We start from the raw sequence: 16,473 nt of genomic DNA on the forward strand, positions 1-16,473 counted from the left end.
ACTCAGAAATATCTTCTTTTTCATCACTGAAGTGAAAATTATTGCTTGTTCTGAACTCTGTACTCTTAAAGGGGTATCATTTCCTTAAAAGTGTCAGTAGCAGCTTTATTGTTTGCTGTTACGGTTTTACTTCCTGCCATTTATCAGTCTAGTCATTTATTCAGTGAATGTTTATTGACCATCAGCTTTTTTATAGTTGGTGGAATAATCACAAGAAAATTTATTCATTTAGGTATTTTTATAGATATTAAATGAAGTATTGTTCTAGTTGCTATAAGCAGTAAAGCCTGAGTATGTGGCTTTACTGCCCTCACGGAACTCACGGTATAGTGGAGGTGACAAAAGTATGAGAAAGAATGATTTATATGTGGCAGAGTATCAGTTTTCACTATCTTGAAGGACTATTGAGTTTAGAAGAGAAGGCGTTCAGTGAGGAAATGTTTTGTGAGAAAGATAGTATTCAAATTGCATATGGAAGAACTTGGCAGGTAGAAGTAAAGGGGAGTATATTGTAAGCAGTGGCATGGACAACAAAAATGAAGACGTGGAAGTAGAGTGAATTTGATATGTTCACAAGTTGGTGAGGTGAAGAAAGTGTCGCATTCACTATAAATCCACACTACAAGGAACCCTGTGCGAGGCAGGAAGCTTTATTAAGTTATTCATGTAAGAGGAGGAATGACATGATATTTTGGGCTAAAATGTAGATATCCTGACTCAATCCTTTCTCCTTCATGATAGATTATATTGCAGTTTAAAAATTGGACATCATTGATTCATTTTTAGCAGCATTGTTGAACTACAATTGATGTACCATACAATCTACCCATTTCCAGTGTACAGTTCTGTAGTTATTTAGCATGTTCACAAGGTTGTGCATCTGTCACCACAGTCAGTTTTAGGACATTTTTGTTACACCAAAAAGAAACTCCACATCCCTTAACCATCACGCCTCAATCTCTCCATACCCCAGCCCTAGGCAACTACTAATGCACTTTCTGTCTCTAGATTTGCCTGTTCTGAACATTGCATATCAATGGACTCTCTTGTGATGAGCTTCTTTTACTTAGCATAATAATACTTTCAGGGTTCATCCATGTTGAATCTATCAAGACTTCATTCCTTTTTATTGCTAAATAATACTCCATTTTATGGATATGCAGTATTTTATTCATGAATTCATGGATATTTGGACTTTTGGGCTATTGTGAATAATGCTGCCATGAGCATTCATTTATTGCACATGTTTTCATTTCTCTTAGGTTTATACCTAGGAGTGGAATTGCTGTATTATATAGTAACTATGTTTAACTATTTGAGGAACTGCCAGACTGTTTGCCAGACCTATGGTTGTATCTTTTTACATTCTCACCAGCAATATATAAGGGTTCTGACTTCTCTGTATCCTCACCAACACTTGTTTTTATTTTTTATTGTAGCCATTTAGTGGGTGTGAAGTAGTATCTCATTGTGGTTTAGATTTGCATTTGCCTAATGACTAATGCTGTCTGGCATCTTTTTGTGTACTTATTGTCCATTTATATATCTTGGAAGAAGTGTCTGTTCAGATCCTTTGCTCATTTTTAAATTGGGTTATTTGTCTTATTATTGAGTTGTAATAGTTCTTAATTATTCTAGATACAAGCTTCTTACCAGATATATATGATTTATAAAATTTTCTTTCATTCTGTGGATTGTCTTCACTTTCTTGGCAGGAAAGTTTTTAATTTTGACAATTTCCAGTTCTGTTTTTTTCTTTCGTTGCTTGTGCTTTTTGGTGTCATATCTTGGACATCATAAATTCTTATTTAATTATTACAGACATTTTCTAAATATCTCTGAAAGCCCAGGCAAACAGGACACCACTATTTAATGAAAAATAACTAAATCTACTAATGCATATTTGGAGTTACACCCCACCTGCTCTGGTCTTCTCTTTTATCCTGTGTCCGGATCCCTTAGTTGAGTGACTGACCAAAAGAAGCAAAGATAAAAATCAAGAAATAACAACTTTGAGTGAAACATTTTGATACAATGTACTATATTTTGCAAATTATTTGTTATGAGAGAATTTATTATGTTTGTGTGGGTGTAGTATATTACTCATAAATTCTGCTGTTTTTGGGGAATTCACACTTAGCAAACTTTTACCATGCAGGCAGTAGTAACTCCATTTTTTGCAGATGACTAAACTGAGCTCTGGAGAATTTAAATTTACATACTGGTAGAGCCTTTTCCCTGGGCAAGAAATAACAATAAAGCGTAGTCTTCATCACTCTGAATATTAACAGCATTATCCCTTTGTGGAGAAAGTTTCCAAGGTTCTAGCTTTATTGATGATTACTAGAAATTTTTGTTCCTCAACAATAGTTAAGTTTTGGTTTATAAAAGTTCACTTGAAGGAAGTATTGTAGCCAAGGTCTTGAAAAAATATATTGATTTCATTATCTTATTAATTAGGTCTGCATCAACAGAAAGATTACCATAAATAGCCAGCTCTTGCTTTCCTTTTTTCCATAATTCATTGTTTTCCTATCATTTCAAAATAGAAGTTTATGGTTTGAAGTCATTTTAACTAAATACTTGTTTGGAGAGAATTTATAGGTAAACTGATGGTAGCGATCAGTTTATACTTGCCTAGCTCTTTTATATGTATATAATACATATTTCATCTCTTACTATTAGCTTGTAAGCTCTTTGAGAGAAAGGTTCTTGTCTGCTTTAAACTATAGTCCTCATCATTTTTGGCAGAACACTTATTATGTAATGTGCACAGAAAACTTATTTATAATGAATGAGTCCCTCTTGGAGGGTCACAGATTTAAAAGGCAAGATTAAAACCAATCCCCCTTTAGATTTGCACAGGTTAAAGGAAGCAGACATAAATGCTTATTAGACAACTAAAACACTGAAATTACAGATTTATTTTTTAAAAGCCAAGGAAATTAGGTTCGTTTTTCATAGCTTAAAAAGAAAGTTTTCTCCTTTGAGTTTTAGTTAATTCTGATGCTTTACTAATACTTCCCACCTCTGAAACGTGAAAAATAGCATGAGATTGTATTAATCAAAGTGATTACCAGAAATCACTGCCTGATTGGTAAAAAAGTACATTTACCTGAAATGCTGGACTTGATTCAGCATTGATTCTTTCAGGATTACAGATAGAGATTCCTAAACCTGAAGTGAGTCTTTATCAAAACTGTACGTAAAGTCTTTGCTCTTGTCTGCATGTCATTTTTCAACTTTGTAGATTAACCATGGCTAATTTTTAAGATATAGTTCAATATACCCTTGGTGCTTTGAGTGCTTGGGATTTTTCTGGTAAGCAAGACATAATTAAAATGATTAGCATGTTGCTTAATAGTTCATGCAGTTCTGCTGTCAAATATTTCTTCACTTCTTATAATATTTGAGGCTAGGTGGTATAGCCCTAAACAGTCTTGTGAAGTTCTTACAAATCTCTTAACATCTTTAGTTCTCCATCTGTGAAGTCACAGCTAAAACCAGAATTCCTGCCTTATGACTCCCACCATATAACATGTGCTGTCTCACTTCAGGAAAATTTATTTTCACTCTTTGATGTCTAATTTGTAAATAATTCACCAAGAATAGCATTTTAAAATTTAGTTCAAAACAGAACTGTTAAAATAATAAACGTTAACTTTATAAACTTATTTTTTGAAAACACTTGGACATTCATTTTCCATTTCAATGTAAGTGATTTTCACATAGTCCCTGGGATTTTATTGAGTAAATGGAATAGTAGGCTATAAATTTTTAACTTTAAGGCATAACTTTTGTAGGTCCTTACAGTATTAGCCTTGAGCTAGTTTATGAAGCAGAACTTAAAATTTGAAGACAGTTTCACTCTTTAGTCAACACGGAAATTGCTTTTCTAAAAGTAACTATGTAGGAGGTGCATAATGCTTTTTTCCTTAAAAAAAAAAATTAGCTTCAAAAATCTATTTAGTAGAACTTCATATATAGAAATTTATATAGGGTCACTTCTTTGAAAGGCTCAAGGTGTGAAAATGGTATCAGATGTGTGTTTGCAAAGAAAGGAGAATAGAAAGAGTTGGGATAAAATGTTATTACCTAAAATAATGCATAGTCATAGTTGCTGCTTTGCTAAGCAACACTGTTTGTCTCTTGGTGACCAGATACGTGAAGGCTTGTTTCAGAGCCATGAGTAGTTTTACCTGAAGGAAAACAAGGCAAATACATTTTGCCAGTACTTAAAAAAATAATAGTAACTTTGATTTGAGAAATCACTAAAGCTTTCTTACTGAAAGATACTATAGAATTAGTCGCACTAGAATATGAGGATGGCTATATCATAAATCATGCAATACATTTCTATAAATCAGATAATACTTTCCTAATTCACTTCTGTTAAGTACTTCCTTTGAGGACAGTATCTTTCTTATAGAGCATGCTACACATTTTAAAATAACTTTACTTATTAAAAATAGCCTTTAAATGCTCTGGTAATCACAAAACTGCAATAAATCATAACATACAAATCTTAAACTTAATTAAAGCAGTTTCTCTGAGTTCAGTCCAATAAACAAATCAGGGAAATAGTTTTATTAAATAACATTGAAAAGATTCCCCATTGTTGTATGCCTTCTTTTTAGGTAGTGGTAGTTGAGTCCTGGCATGTACTATTAATACAAAGAATTTATTAAAACATACAAATTTTCAAGCTTTTATTTTTGTCTCATAAATGATTAAATCTCACCAAATTCAGATCACACAGAATTAATTTCATATACAACTTACCTTGCCTTCCTCTAATATCTAGACTATAGGCTAAAGTATGGATTTGTATTCCAGTTAAGGGAGAAAGACCTTAGTAGGAGCATAGAGAAAACTGTTTCTGAGAATTATGTTAGAATTTACTTAGCTTGATAAAGATACCAGTTTATTTTAGTTTATCACATTGGCTGTTCTGACTCTTTCCCTAAAAATGTATGTATATAACCTTATTTTGTTAGGGTACAATCAGTCTAATCTAATAAGGTTCTTACAGTTGAAGATATGTGTGTTGAGAGGGGAGTGTGAATGTGTACATATACATACCTACACACACGTATATGTACACATGCAGCATTTGAATATGCTATTTTCCTAGCTGGTTTCAGTGAAAGTATGGTGTATTTAATAACAAAAGACTATTATTAGCATCAGAAACCTAGACCATTAAATTTCCGGTATTGATTGCATACATCTCAGTTCTGCTAGATAGGACATACGAGATAAAGATAAATGAAGTATTTCAAGGTTAACAACCAAAAAATATACAGGGGGAAAAAGAGCAGAGGAAAAGAGGCAGTGCAATATAGTCATTGATTCCTGGAAAGCTAGAGTCCTTTATGTAGCAGCTGAACATTTTGCCACTCTCTTTAGTAAATTAATCATAACACTTTTAGAATATTAAGACATGTTGAAGGTGCAAGAATGTGCCAGCAAGGCTTTCAAGCAGTTGTAAAATACTAAAAACTAAATAACAGGTACAAAATAACTGTAGAAAGTATTGTACATCACCCCTAGATGTTTTTAGGTATACTTATGCAAAATGTTTTTAGTAATATATCTGCCTATGACAACAAACTAGTCATTTAGTTTTAAAATCATGTGCCCAAATGTGACTTTTGCTGTGATTACCCTGGAGACGTTAGACTTCTGCTTATGTGATTTCCTTAAATCCCTGGACTTCCAGATTGACAAAAGAGTTCAGGAGGAGTCGCCCACTTGCTAGGTGCAGGGGAAGTTTTTCTTCTCATTTATAATTAAGGTCATTTGCATTTTAAAAACCACAGCATATGTTCATATGTTCTATTAATTATGAATGTATTATTTCTTCTTCAGAGTCAAAATTCACAGTTCATTTCTCTGAATACTTACCTCTCATCCTAAACTGGATTAAATTTGTCATAGATTTAAGGGATTAAAAAGTAAACTAAGTTGTAAGGGAGATGGATTTATTTTTCATAAACGTGAACTAGAATGTTTAGGATCATAAGGACTTGGGCACTTCTTAAAGGTCAAAATATTTTAGGAAAAAGAACAAAGTGAAGATTTACAGCAGTCTTTCCTTTTGCTTAATGGTTGTTAGCAAAAGTGATGATATGGGCTTGCTTTCTTTTTTGATGACCTTTAGTTGACTTGGTAGAGGCAGAAAATACAGAATTAGTGCTGCCAGCAATTTATCCCTGATTTGGTATAGTTCTGTACAGGTGCTGGATAAGTGAATTTAAATGCTACCTTATCAATGAGGGCTTTACTGGTCCGCTTTTATAATACTGAAAATCCCTCCAATATCCTTCCCAGCTTTATTTTTTACCCAACACTTCTTACCTTCTGATTTGTTACACATTTTACTTGTTTACTTTCTGTCTGCTATTTCCACACATTAGAATATAAATTCCACAAAGACAAAGTTCTTTAAAAATTTATTTCTTCATCCCCAGTAACTTGAACAGTTCCTGACATATAAATGTTCAGATATGATACTGTAATATAAGTATAATGTATATAATATAAATTGTTAAAATTGAAGATAGTGTTGGTTTTGGAAAAGTGAATTCACTTGTGGTGAATTACCTCAGGATATATTGCTATACAAAGTAGAAGTAAAATACATTGCAACATAAAAATTCTAAACCCAATGACTTAAAGAGACATCATTCTCATATTGTCATTTTGCCCCAGTAGTTGCTGATTGGCTTGGAATGACCATTTTTTCTTTATCTTTTATCCTTGCTTCTGTGCAAGGTCAGACACCAGCCACTGACTCACCCATTTCTCTAAAGGCCTACTATAATTTAAGCCTTTGCTTATAGCATTTTTCTTATCAGAAAATAAATCCCCAAATTTATCAATACTGTATTTGTCTCTAGTGTTTCTTTGGCATTCCAGCACTCTTGACTATTGCAGCATACTCTCCTTTTAAATATTATGGAAGCAGTCATTTGACACTTTATTGGGATGTTTATCTAAACTATATTTTAAACTTTTAAATATTTACTGTCTTTACTATATAAAGGTACAAAAGTGATACAGTCTTAGATAAATTTCTTGAAGCTTTCTAGGATGGAAAGAAAAAGCTGCTTTATCCTCTTTGAAAATTAAGAAAAGGGACTATTAAGCTGTTTGATAAATTTTATATATTATAATATATGTGAATGGTAATATTTTTATATTTGCCCAAGATTGAGAGGCTAGGTGACCTATTCTTAGTCTGTTTTCTTTACTATGAACCATGTGCTAAAAGGAAATAATATATATATTATTTTATTAAGTGGTCTGCATAATTATGTGTGTGCATACATCTTGTGCTGTGAGTTCCTAAGATCAGAGCACTTAAAATTGAGAGAGATCTTTTAATTCATCTCTCTTGTTTTCAGATGAGGAAACTGGAACACAAAAAGCTTAATTTGTCCAACGACCACTTGGTGACAGATCCAGCTTTCCACCAAATGTTAGGCTCTTTCCCAACTACTTAGAACAGCATTCTTTGTTTCGCTCAAGATTGAGTGCATAATACTGCAGGATCACTCCCTTTTTATTTTTCATGTTAAGAGTTAGAACTCTGAAGACCATTGTAGCAAAATGGCATGTATCTTTTTTTTTTTTGGCTGTGTTGGGTCTTTCTTGCTGCGCGGGCTTTCTCTAGTTTCAGCGAGCAGGGGCCCCTCTTCGTTGTGGTGCACGGGCTTCTCTTTGCGGTGGCTTCTCTTTGTTGCAGAGCACGGGTTCTAGGTGCACGGGCTTCAGTAGTTGTGACACATGGGCTCAGTAGTTGTGGCTCGCGGGCTCTAGAGCGCAGGCTCAGTAGTTGTGGCGCATGGGCTTAGCTGCTCCACAGCATGTGGGATCTTCCCGGACCAGGGCTCAAACCCATGTTACCTGCATTGGCAGGCGGATTCTTAACCACTGTACCACCAGGGAAGTCCCAAAATGGCATGTATCTTTGTGAATTTATTTTTTAAAATTTGATTTTTTTAGGAGTGACACTATTTTGAAATTTGCTTTAAGTTCATAGTCTCCAAAGAATTATGTAAATTTTTAGGGATAAATTCATGAAAATACCTAAATCTTAAATATCAATCACAAATAAATTTTGGAATTCAGAATTATTGGAAGAACTCTTAAGAATTCTTGACAAAACTGTCGAGACTAGATTTTTCATGATTTCTAAGATTCATTGTTTCTAATGTTCCAGGTCCAATATTTGTAGAACATTCCCTCTGAGTTCATATGTACCTGATCTTTTTTAAATTTTACAGCAGTATTCAGTCTTTCTTTGTTTTTGCACTCTCAGAAAGCATTTGTGTAATGAATTAGGAATCCCCTTTCTTGAGTAATTTTGGAAACCTACATATTGGGTCTAGTAACTGATCCTGTGTTTGAAATACTGCTCTGCTGGCTAAGACTGCTCCTGGGTTAATATAAAAATTGAAGACTGTACACATCATACCATAGCATCTCTTCTCTCTCCACCTGAAGCTACAAACAAAAAAAGAGTAAAAGCTTTCAAAGTCATAATTAATGCGCTCGCATTAAATGCTAGTTTAGTTGGAGACTGCTATTTCAGTACTCTCAAGGTGAAAACCAAAAGAATAGTTTCTGTTTTAGTTGAGTCGTTTGAATTTCTTATCTAAAACAAATTGTTTTTCTGTAAGTAATTCTCACCTGTACTTTGAGAAAGGCCTGAATTATCTGATGAAAGACAGTAGTTGTACTGTTGCCCAAGTGGTTGATATCTACTCAAACTAATTAAGAAGGCCGTCCCCCACCTTGAAAAAGTATTTGGTAGTCTGCCTGAATGAAATGATAATAAAACACTGGCAGTTTATTTACATGGGGGATGCTAACCATTGGAAATACCACACTTTGTTTTTAGAAGAAAGTAAAAAATAAGTAAAAAGAATATTATCTAGTTGGGGAGGGAAAAAGGATGCAAATCACATTCCTATTTTGAATGTGTCCTTGTAGCTGTAATTATTTATGTTAGCTAATGGTTTTATTCTTTTATTATTATAGAGTCATAAGTATTTTATTTTTTGAAAGAAAAAGTTGTAATGATACCCTATACCTTAAATGTCAAAAAAAAAAAAATTAAGTAGCCCTGACATACTGAAAAGTAAACAAAAACAAAAGAAATATGATCTGTGCTTTGGATTACTTTTAATCAAATGGTGGAGCGAAACTATATGGATGACAGCGTAGGTTAAAAAAATGTGGCTTGGAATAAAGTCTTTCAAAAATGGTTGCATATTCTCTCTCTACAAAGGAAGTATTATGATGATAAATTTGTATTTATCTTCTCATTCTCATTAAATTGACGACTTAGGGGAGAAGATAAAAGTTTGCGGGTTTCTGCTCTTATTTAGCTTGACTCAGTACTGTCCTCAAATGGATTCATTTACTTATTTTATTGTTACTAAGATTAGATTTTTTGCTTTCATGTGCCATTTTCTTCCAGAGCAAAAGTATGGACAGTATTTAGTATACATAAACTACTTTGCTGTTGATGTTGCTTTCTGTTATTTTTGATGTCTTTCTTAAATTTTTTAGTTTAAAAGAGCACAGGTTTTAAGTGTACAATTCAATGAATTATCACAGAGGGTAACAAAGTTATTTGGTAATTTTTTTTAAATAGTCATTTTTACTCTTTGGAAATGTAGGGTAAACAGTTTAGGTAAATCTTAAACAAAAATACAAATTTCATATAAAAAGTATCAGATTAAAAAAATTTTATCAGCAGATATCTCAAAATCATGACTGAAGTAAAGCTTTTGGTTCAGAGTTTCAAAATGTTATCTGTCATTTCTGGTATTAAAATTTCTTTAATCCTGCAAGTAAACCTGAATCCATGCTTATGGAAAGAAAGAAAAAAATAAAAGTAAAATACTAAAATATGTAAAAAGTAAAAGGTGAAAATCATCCTATACAGTTCTATCAAATCTTTCTCTCTTCAGAGCCACCACTTATTACGATTCAGTTATAACTTCCCATACCTCTTTTCATACATACACCTTTACAACAATTTGTTTTACTTGTTTTTAACATAAATGGGGTTCTACTTTATAATATGTTCATAACTTGCCATTTCACTCAGTCTGTCTTGGAAAGCTTTATATGTCATTACATTATAGATAGACTTCATTATTTTTTATTGCTTTAATTTTTTAATGGTCCTCCTCATGATGGATACTTGTTTCCAGTTTTCTATTATAAAAAAAAATTCCATCCTTGAAACATATATCTTTGTGAACTAGCCAATAATAAGAGTTTCTTACTGAATTACTAGTTTCTCTGTATTCTAGATGTTATTGTGTTGATTTTATGTAGCAGATATTTTCTCCTTGTATACTTGCCTTGGTGGCTTTTGTCATATTAGTGTTTTAAATAATTATGTAGTCAAGTCTGTTGATCTTTTCCTTTGTCATCTGTTTTGTGGCTTCCGTATTTCTACATTATTTATATTCATTTCTACAGAGATATTTTCATTTTTAACTGTCACTTGTAAAAATACTTTCTTTTTATAGAATCCTGTGAATGATGGCAAAATGTTAGCATGTGATACATTCTGATGGCATGTAATAATCACATAAGGATCAGTGACTATTTTGATGTCGGAGTTATGAAATAAATTTAATAAATTCTGGAAAAGCATTGGAGTTCTTGTGTTGTTTATGGAATCATCATAGGTAGTCCTCACTATTAAATTTATTTTTGACAGGTAATATGCTAGGCACTGAATGATAACAGTAGTACACAAGTAAGATGTAATCCCTTTTATTGTGACTCCTTTAGACACAGTTGCTTTCCCAGTTATATCTGCTATATATCATCAATTTCCCTAACCTCAAGGTAGCAGCTACTGCTGCTAGGAATTGCTCTTCACTTTTGCTGTCATCCAGTGCCAGACCTAAGAAATATAGTAAACTCTTAGCAAAGCAGGTTCCAAAAAGTAAGAAAGATCAGCCTTGATTAACTTATCCAGAATTTTGCAGTTAAAATTTTAAAAGGTGTTTTATTGTGTGTGTGTGTGTGCGCGCACACATATGTGTATGTTGCACACTATATATAGGGTAAGGAGTCAGAACACAAAATAGCCTTTTCAGTGTTTGAGGTCTCTGACTCTGTGTCTATTAATCCCACCTTTCTACCTTGATACCCCATAACTTGGGCTGTTGAAACTTGGGCTATTTTGTCCTACCACCAATAATTTCCTGAGGAAGTAGCTTATAATTCTTCTGTTTCTTCCTATAATAGGAGGGAATGAATACCCATATAGGCGGTACCTTGAAGCCAGTATCTCATAGACCCTGTCATCAACTCACTTCTACTCTCTACCCTCCCTCCTTACCTGATTGATACATTTTTGAAAAAATTACAATTTTGCTGCTGCCCTTCCTCCCCTTGTTAGTTGGGAAGATTCATGGAAGAGAGGAATCCCGTCTTCTATAATAGATGGAGTAATATCCCATTGGGAAGAAATGGCAAAGGAAAAAGTTTTTTCTTTTTTGAAAAGACTAGAACTTTTATAGCTCAGCATATTTGGACGAGTCTGACAATAATTCAACTACATTATAGTTTATCTAGATTTCTGAGTGCATCTGCTAACCTAACCACCACATATACTTATTTACAACTTGAAAATTGCCTTTAAAACCACAAAAGCACAAAGCACTGTAGTGCTTGTAACACTCTTCCATATTATTGTAGGTAACTAAATGACCATGGAATCTGGAGCAGAGAACCAGCAGAGTGGAGATGCAGCTGTAACAGAAGCTGAAAGCCAGCAAATGACAGTTCAAGCCCAGCCACAGATTGCCACATTAGCCCAGGTATAAAATACATGGAGAGATTCCAGGTTGTCTCTTCTAAGAGGAATATGTTTTAAACAAGAGAACTTATTAGTTTTTATTACAGAGATATACATAAAATGAGCAGAAACATTCTTAGAATATCAAAATTTCTATTTATTTAGTATTAGCCTAATTTTAGAAATGATAGTATTGATTCAGTAACATAACAGAAAAATGTATTGTTAAACACTAACACACTATTTGTAGTGACATGATTCAGAAATAATTACATTTAAACTGATGGGTAGATTGTCTCTTAAACAAAGGAAGAAAAGCTAATATAACTGCTTTTTTTCATGTAATATAGATTTATTTGGGAGCATGGGAATGCAGATAATCTGAAAGGCTAAATTTACATGTGCTTAAACTAAAAAATAGGATAAGCAAATAAACTGACACACAAGTAAATTTCAAGGATGATAGTTTTTGTCCCTGTATATTTTAAATATGATTCATGATTCTTTCATTTTGTCTTTGTCTTGGCATTCTAAGGTTATATTCTCTCATCCTTATTTTTTGTTCTTGTGTATTTTTTCTCAGATGTTTTATTTTATTAACAATTGTTGGCATATATATGAGTGAGAAAGGTGGTTAATATAAAAACCAAATAGCAAACAATAACCTGCTAGGTAAGAAAATGTGATATTGCCTCTTTCAGATGAAAGCTCCCAAAAGAAAATAATCCTAGCCAAGGCTCTGGTATGTCGAGCTTCAGCTTCCCAAAGAGTTTAAAAGCTCTCCTAGAGGAGTCATGAGCAAGAATGGGTCTTGGGATATAGAGGGCTAACCACAGGTGGTTACCACACTGAGCTAAAATATGGGCCAAATACTAGACCTCCAGCAGGAATGTAGTCAGAAGCGGTGGGCTGCTTTGTGTTTTCTCCTAAGATCACCTGGACCCACCTCCAGCCCTCAGGTGTAAGGCAAAGCAGAATACATTTAGGGATGAAGTAAAAGTACTCAAGATGAAGCAGGTGCGGGAACGAAGGTAAGAGCATCAGGACTTCATTAGCACATGGTCAAGGCAAATGTGCACAGATAAGAATCTGGGCTTATCCAAACATTCAGCCCTCTGGTAAAAGAAGATACAATACCAGCAGGGATCTTGGTGGTGACAACCCTCAACATATCTATCTCTTGGGACATCATTTTCTGGTCTGGTTGTCCTCCACGTCCACTATATAATGTTGTCCTGGAAATTCCTTTCTTCCTACTGTCTTTCTCTTGGGGAGTTTTTGTTTCCAGTGGTCCCTTGAGCAAGTTTGACTGGGTAAAGAATTCTTGGAAAAGAAATCATTTTTTCAAATTTTGAAGGCATTAATCCACAGTCAACTTCTAGTGTTGCTGTTTGAAAAGACTAAATCCATTTCTTACTTTGTATCTCTGTTATCTTGTAAAAATCTCTCTGTTCACAGTGCTTCACTATTTCATTATCAAGGCCTTGGTTTGTATCAGTTTTCATCCATTGTGCAGTTGTATTCAGTGGGCTTTTTTTTTTAGTGGAATCTCGGGTCTTCAATTCTGGGCAATTTCTTTATTTGGTTGATGATTTTTTTTTTTTTCTTCTTTCTCTTTTCTCTCTAGGATTCTTGTGATCCAGATATTATATCTATAGGACTATTTCTCTGATTTTCTCATCTTTTCTCTCCTGTTTTCTGTCTCTTTGTCTTTCTGGGAGATTTTCTCAACTTCACATTTCAACCCATCTGTCAGATTTTTTTTTATTTCTGCTGTCATGTTTCCAAGAGTTCCCTTTGTCTCTGAATAGTCCTTTTGTGTTTTAATAGCATCCTCTTTATGTTTCACAAAGGCAGTATTTTCTCTTACCTCTGATAATATTAAGTTTTAAGTTTTCTCCACATAGATTTTCATCTAAGATTTTCTTCTATGTACCTTTTCTCCCTTCTATCTGTTTTGGTCACCATCTTTCCTATCAGAAGATTTCCTTGAATATTTGATAACTCGAGGTTTTCTGCCTACATTTAAAAGTAGGGAACCAAAAACCTGTATTGGAAGTTATGTGGATCTGTTTGGGGCCTAACATCTATGAGTTGTGAGCTTCACGGTAGGATGATTGTGGCATCCCACTGTCATTATCTCTTAAGTCTGTCTTCTCCCTTTAGTGTTGGTCAGGTTCGCAGAGAAAAGCTTTACTAATCTTCTGCTTATAGGTGAAGACCTTTGAGCCAGATGAGGGAAGAGGACTGGGGCTTAGTACCCCACCTCGGCAGTGCCTGGTGTTAGGCAGTCAAGAAACCTTCTATCCAGAAAATAAACCTCCATTTTTCTGTCAGCATAGGGTATAGATTAGTTATTCTTCCACAGAGAGTTGAAGAGGGGATCCAATTGCTTTTCAAAGACCTTCAATCAGCCTTCCTTATTTTCAGCCTCTCCTTTCACTCTACCTTCTGGGGTGCCTTAGATCCTGAGCCTCTTAAGGACTTTGTGGCAGAAATCAGTCTGTCCCTGCCTCTGCCTCATGAGTTGGCCTTCTGAGGTTTTCCAAGTTCATTACCATTCATCCATTTCCAGCCTCCAAAACTCTTACTGTTATCTCCTTTCCCATTCTTCTCTGCTGGTGTGATTATGCCTGTAAAAACAAAATCAGTTTCATGAAGCTTAATTGGAAATTCAAGAAGGAAAAAAATTACATGCACATGTTCAATTTGCATATAATCACTGATAAGTGGAATGACATGATATTTGAGTTTTAGGAAAGCTAGTGTCTGTTCCCATTTATATTTTTTGTTGTTGTTCTTTTTAATACCTAATTACAGAGTTTTTTTCACTTGCTCATCCAAGTTCTTACACATATATTATACAGTTTTGACATTATTTCTCGCAATTCTGATACCAGTTATTTTTTGGTTGTCAGTCTTTAATACTAGAAATATATAAAAAATTGTCAAGTCCAAGACCATTGTGATTTGATCAATGAACAGTAAAAAAACAAATTCAGCCTAACTAGTAAAGGAACAAAATCAATCTAAAACAGTAACGAAATGCCTTATTTTACTTTTAGAATTTACAGAGATTTTTTTTTTAAGTGGAAAAAAAACAATGTTGGTTTTGAGTATGGGAATGTTAATTTTTATGGATGGTTTTAAGTAAAGAGTTGGGTAAAAGGATGATCGTTGCAATTTTGTTGTAAAATAACTTTCTTGTAATAGGCAAATTTGAAAACCTACATATCCAATAATAATTTTTTGTATATTCAATAATTTAATATTTAATAATATTAAGTTAATGATTTAATTATTGTTTAATTATTACTGATAATTTAATTCCAATAATTTGTTGGGATTTATTAAACAGATTATGTAATTTTTACCATTATACCATTCTTTACCATTAAATAGTACTATTAATGGTATGAAGAGATATTTAGAATGGATTTGAAAGATAAAGTAGATTCTGTGATAGTGTTATGAAAATTGAGTGTATATATATGCATCTTTAAAAACACCTATATCTACAGCAAAAATATTAAGTGATTAGCTCTGAGTGGTGGGAATATAAGCAATTTTTTCTTTTTTGGTGTATCTGTATTTTATAAACTTAAAATGAGAGTAGCCATTATATAGAATAATTAGGGTAGAAAAGGGATTATTTGTTGAGTGAGCTTGTTATATTTACCCTAGAGAATACTCAGAGAAGAGGGCGTACTAATTGCTTCAAATATTAGAAGAGCTTTCCATTGAGATGGGATACTCTGAATAAATTATGGTTTTGGTTCTCAAACTTTGGCATAGGCGAAAGCGTCCTTGGGTTCATCAGAGATTCTGACTTTATAAACAGGCACCCTATGTAACTCTAATGGAGGTCATCCATGGACCACATTTTGAGAACCAGGTAAAACTAAGTAAGATATATAGTGGCCAGAAAAACGATTGATAAGGAAGGCCTTCCTAACTGTCCAAAGGAGAAGCTCATGGTTTTAGCCTCTACCTTCAGTAGGTATCTTTCCCCCAAGCTTCATAGTCAAATATTGAACTGCCTGCTAAACATCTCTACAAATTCAGATATCTCATCAATTCCATCATCTTCCACCACTGCCCCAACCACCCATAAGCTTCTTCTTGTGTTCTCTCTCTTTATGTCATAGTCTACTAATTCTCACCCAAACATGAAATATGTGGGTCGTCTTTGATTTCTATCTCACCTCCTTCAATCAGTCATTCATAAAGCCCTTTCTGGTTTGCCTCCTGAATTTTCATTAAATCACTTCTCTCATTCCCATCCCTACCACAACTCATGCCTAATTTCTGGCCTTTATCATCTCACCTTTACTACTATATATAGACTTTCTCAGTTGGTCTCACCTCCACTTTTTTCTTCCTCTGAGATAAGTATCTTTCACACTGCCACTAAAGTAAAGTGATCTATCTGAAATGCAAGCCTCACCATGATATTCAGGAGTTCAAAAGCCCTTCAGTGCTTTTCCCAATCTCACGGTAAAATGCAAGTTCTTTAACGTAACATATGTAAGACTTTTCATGACTAGCCCATCTGGCCTCTGCCTACCTCTGTTATTCCATCTCTCCACACTTCCTACATCATATAGTAACACACTTACGTGCTCCAGTAGTAC

The 16,473-nt window shown here is 33.8% G+C and overlaps 2 protein-coding genes across 4 annotated transcripts in view; one reads left to right on the forward strand and one right to left on the reverse strand.

Moving 5' to 3' along the window:
* Window positions 1–16,473, forward strand: part of CREB1 (cAMP responsive element binding protein 1) — a 51,923-nt gene that overhangs the window by 6,386 nt on the left and 29,064 nt on the right. For all 3 annotated transcript variants that reach the window (XR_009700543.1, XM_061186807.1, XM_061186819.1), the window contains exon 2: window positions 11,740–11,861. Coding sequence is in view for 2 of the 3 variants with exons in the window: in XM_061186807.1 (XP_061042790.1) it covers window positions 11,748–11,861 (114 nt within the window). In the remaining variant the exon portion in view is untranslated. The remainder of the gene's footprint in view (window positions 1–11,739; window positions 11,862–16,473) is intronic.
* METTL21A (methyltransferase 21A, HSPA lysine) overlaps window positions 12,320–16,473 on the reverse strand; it is a 55,095-nt gene continuing 50,941 nt past the window's right edge. Inside the window, exon 5 of the mRNA XM_061186856.1 lies at window positions 12,320–14,472. Within this exon, the coding sequence (XP_061042839.1) occupies window positions 14,467–14,472 (6 nt within the window). The 3' untranslated portion in view covers window positions 12,320–14,466. The remainder of the gene's footprint in view (window positions 14,473–16,473) is intronic.

The sequence above is a fragment of the Eubalaena glacialis genome, chromosome 1 (genome assembly GCF_028564815.1).
Source record: "Eubalaena glacialis isolate mEubGla1 chromosome 1, mEubGla1.1.hap2.+ XY, whole genome shotgun sequence".
Classification (NCBI taxonomy): Eukaryota; Metazoa; Chordata; class Mammalia; order Artiodactyla; family Balaenidae; genus Eubalaena; species Eubalaena glacialis.